The sequence below is a fragment of the Elephas maximus genome, chromosome 1 (genome assembly GCF_024166365.1).
Source record: "Elephas maximus indicus isolate mEleMax1 chromosome 1, mEleMax1 primary haplotype, whole genome shotgun sequence".
Lineage (NCBI taxonomy): Eukaryota > Metazoa > Chordata > Mammalia > Proboscidea > Elephantidae > Elephas > Elephas maximus.
Genome location: NC_064819.1, coordinates 87,676,843 through 87,681,445, shown reverse-complemented (window position 1 = coordinate 87,681,445; position 4,603 = coordinate 87,676,843). Strand labels below are relative to the sequence as shown.

Below are 4,603 nucleotides of genomic sequence, written 5' to 3'. Positions count from 1 at the left end.
GTCCTTAAACTAACCCAAGTCAGATTTGGCCCACTCAGCATGCACAGAAGGGCCAGCTGTGACAGCTAATTGACCTCAACAGAGGACGCAGCAACAGGAGGAACAAATCAGAAGGAAAAACATGACCTGGACACTACTCTGGAGCGAGAGGTCCAACAAGAACCACATCACCTCCTGTTTCCTGGTTGCCTTCTAGAATTTTCCCTCCCCAGTATACCTGGGGCCACCATCTTGCTGCCCAAATCTCATATAAGCCCTGCTTCCCAGTTTTTTTTTTTTTTTTCCCAGTAGCCTGGGGAGTTGGATCTGAGAAACTTGCTCCAGACTCCTTGCTCTGTGCATTGTAATAAAGTTACTTTCTCTTTCTCAAAACAAGAGTCCAGATAATTGGCAAGTCTGAGCATTCTGAACAAGGAACATACCAAAAATCAAATCCTACCAGTGCTGCCACCAGTGTGGACACAATCACCTATGCACAATCAAAACCGAAATCAAAAGCTAACTTGGCAAGGAATCAGACATAGAATGGAAGAATCAAAAAGCTCAACCACAAAACTTATCAGACTGTCCAGGGGAGGGGAATCCAGGAGTCCAGGAGTCCAACTCGATTGAGGTGAACTCTTGGTCCATGGACTGAATCCAAAAGAGAAATATCTCAGTGTCTTCATGAATAAACTTTAAAAAGAATAACTCAAAGATACCTAGATAATTATTTTACTATTTACTAACTGTATACTTCTATAGGAAGGTCCCTGGGTAGCACAGTTTGTCTTGACTATTAACCCAAAGGTTGGCAGTTGGAACCCACCCAGTGGTGACACAGAAGCAAGCTCTGGCAATCTGCTTCCATAAAGATAACAGACAAGAAGACCCTATGGAGCTGGTCTAATCTGTTACACGTGGGTTCGCCCTGAGTCAGAATTAACTTGACAGGAAAGGTTTTTTATTTCTATGAAAGGGAGATAAATTAATATATTGATTTCATCTAACAAGGCAAAGCCAGGATTTATGTAAGAGAAAGAACAGAGAGGGAAGAAAATTAACAGCAGGGGTTCTGGGAAGACTTAAGTCTTGTTCGTACTTTATTGGGTAAACCAATTGTCTGACAGATAACAAGATGTCAGTCTAGACAGGATATCCTGCGTATGTTAAGTACGGGGGTTAAAGAACGTGGTTTCAGTTGCTTACGGATTCTTCAGATAACCTTGAGAATTCAGTTTTGCAGCATACATTTCAGTCTTTCGGCCATGTCTGCACATTTTCCTCATCACTTTCTCATTCTCCTATAGTCTGATCTTTTCTCACCAGCCTCTTCAAAGCTCCCTTTACATCTTTGTTTCTCAGAGTGTAAATGAGGGGATTGAGGGTGGGAGTTACTACCGTATACAAAAGGGTTATAAACTTCCCCTGTCTGTGGGCATAGGAGCTGTTGGGCTGGATATAGACAGCTGTGATGGTCCCATAGAAGAGGGATACTACCGACAGGTGGGATCCACATGTTCCAAGGGCTTTACCCCAGGCTTGGGCTGACCTGATTCTCATTACTGCTTGGGCAATGTATCCATATGAGACCAAAATGAGAGCCAGGGGGAGGAGGAGCAGTACCAAGGAAGCCATGAAGAGCTGGACCTCGTTGGCATGAATGTCTACACAAGCCAACTTGATCATGGCAGGCACTTCACAGATGAAGTGGTAAATCCTCCGGTTCCCACAAAGGGGCAGCCAAAGGGTGATGGTGCCCTGAATCAGGGTATTGCCCACTCCACTCAACCATGCCACTCCCACAAGTGACTGGCAAAGTTGTGGATGCATAACAATAGCATAATGAAGTGGTCGGCAAACAGCAGCGTAACGGTCATATGCCATGACAGCCAGGAGAACACACTCAGTAGATCCCAGTGCCAGAGCCATGTAGAGTTGAATAGCACAACCTATGGGAGTAATTGTCTTGGTGGGCCCATGGAGGTTCCACAGCAGTTGGGGCACAATGGTGGTGGTAAGGCAGAGGTCAACAAAGGAGAGATTGGTAAGAAAGTAATACATGGGCGTATGGAGCTTGGGATCCAGACTAGATACCAGGATGATGGCTGTGTTGCCCATCAATGTCAGAAGGTAGGAGATCAGCACAACCACAAAGAGGATCTTCTCAAGCTGTGGCTGGTCAGAGAAGCCCACCAGAATGAAATCACCTCCCAAACTCTCATTATTTGTCTTCATCACCCTACCCATGAAAAGGAGAGAGAGAAGTACAAAAATACATGTGTTGAGTCCAAAACCCAAAACCAAACACGCTGCCAAGTTGAGTCAATATTGGGCAGTGGGAGGCAAATAAAATCAGAAATACACTCAAATGAAATAGACCCTGAAGGTGAGGAGTGAGAGTGTGTATGTAGAGAGAGAAAGAAAGAGTGAAGAGGCAAACCTGTCTAACTCCAGGAGGAAAAAGTATTAAGAACTTTCTTAGAGAAACACTAAAAGATATGGTGACATTAAATAACCCTTTCATGAGTCTGTTATTTTCTACTTTAAATTTTTTTGTTGTTGTTGTTACAATGTATTTTCATTAATGGAAGCATGCTGAAACATTAAGTGTGTCTGAATTTTTGGAAGGCAGTATGGATTTTTTTTCTTGTCCCCTCCCAGAAACTTACCCTAGTGTTCAGTGGAACACATGACATACCACTAATTATGCCCCAGAGTTCCCACTGGGGTCTACTGGTACATACCTGAAAACAAATAAAAATTTTCAAAATTTCTATTTTTCCTACCAAAAATTAAAATACCTCGTCACCACCACCACCACCACCCAGTGCCGTCGAGTCGATTCCGACTCATAGAGTCCCTAACGGACAGAGTAGAACTGCCCCATCGAGTTTCCAAGGAGTGCCTGGTGGATTCTAATTGCCGACCCTTTGGTTTGCAGCAGTAGCACTTAACCATTACGCCACCGGCGTTTCCATACAATACCCTATAAAAATAGTAATTTGTGCCACACACCCATTTCTTCAGTTTCAGTCATAAAGGTCCCTGCCTTGAGGCAGCATGTACTGTCAGTGGGGTAGCAGCTTCCCAATAAAAGTTCAGAGGCAGAAAATGTACTTGGTCCCTAGGGGTACCCATGAGCAGGAAAGGGATAAACAATACAAGAGGTAATTAATAATTAATGATTTCTTGATTATTCCAAATTGTTTCATTTTTCTGCAAATCTACCTCCTTCTTCCTCGACAGCATCTTGTAAAATTGGAAGCAAAAGAAAAAAAGTAGAGGTGTTGTCCAATCAATGAACATTTGCTTTATACCTATTCTACCAGTGGTCAAAAGGAGCCGTAGTGGCTCACAGGTTAGCTGCAGTGCTAACCCAAAGGTCAAGGAGTTGGAAGTCACCAGCTTCTCCTTGGTAGAAAAGGGTGCTGATCTTGTTCTGTAAAGACTACAGCCTTGGAAACCCTAGGGGCAGTCCTCTTCTGCCTATAGGGTCACTATGGGTCAGAATCAACTAAATGGCAATGGGTATCAGTGGTCAATAGTAAAAGTGGCAAATAAGGAACACTTAGCTTTTTTAAATATATGGCTGCTCACCAAGAGGTTGGAAGTTCTAATGCACTAGCCGCTCCTTGGAAACTCTGGGGGTAGCTCTACTCTGTCCTATAGGGTCGCTATGAGTCTGAATCGACTGTATGGCATGGGGTTTGGGTTTTTTTTAATATTATTATTGCAATACATTATGCTGACATATGTATGAATTTATCACTATCATGATAAGATAGAATGTGAAATACATAATTATTATGTCGTTTTAATTAATAAATATCATCTACTTTTAAATAATTTTTAAATAATCTATTTTTAAATAATTTTGCTCCAATGTTTTCCTTATACTGTAAAAATGAGCAGTTGGATATTTTATTTTGATATTAATTAAAACAGCTAAAATGTTTCAAAATTTTATTCTTTGATAGACTGCATTGAAATTTTGTTTGGAATGTGATCTATATTTTCCTTTTTATAACTTCATATTATATAGTAGCAGAATTACAAGTCCATTTGATTGCCTTACACAATGTTGCTAATTAATTTCGTGACGCTTCCATGCCATAGGTCACTTCTGATCTTCTGCAGAAGGAGATGGGGATAAAAAAAGATAAAGCATGTTTGGGAAATTTGATTAAAAAAATATGTAGTACATTTTGCTGATGGCAATCAGACAACTTTTCTTAGCAAGTAGTGTTTAAATAGAGAACTAAAGGATGACTAGGCCTTAACCAGTAAATATGATGAGATTTGGGGTAAGGAGAGATTATTTTAGGCAGAAGGAATAGCATACTAAGGCTTAATGCTGAAAAGACATTGAAAAGACTAATATATGGTGTCATAGGATTAGTCTGCAACAGTAGGCAGGCATGGAAAGGAAGAGGAACGTTTAAATTAGGCTGAAGAGTTGAATTTATCCCAAGGGTGTTTTGAACAGGTCAAGGGGCAATAGAGGTCAGGAGGGAGAGGTAACTGATAAGTTGTATTAAAAAAAAAAACCCTCTGGCCTCAGATTGCAAATAGATTGGCATAGAATAGGTTGATATAGGTTGATACATGAAAACTGGTTGAG

The 4,603-nt window shown here is 41.1% G+C and overlaps 1 protein-coding gene across 1 annotated transcript; it reads right to left on the bottom strand.

Annotated features, from left to right (window-relative positions):
* Positions 1 to 1,275: 1,275 nt before the first annotated feature.
* Positions 1,276 to 2,229, bottom strand: LOC126075647 (olfactory receptor 2G3-like). Its single transcript, XM_049883572.1, has one exon. It carries the CDS (start codon positions 2,227 to 2,229, stop codon positions 1,276 to 1,278), a length of 954 nt encoding a protein of 317 aa, XP_049739529.1.
* Positions 2,230 to 4,603: the final 2,374 nt, after the last annotated feature.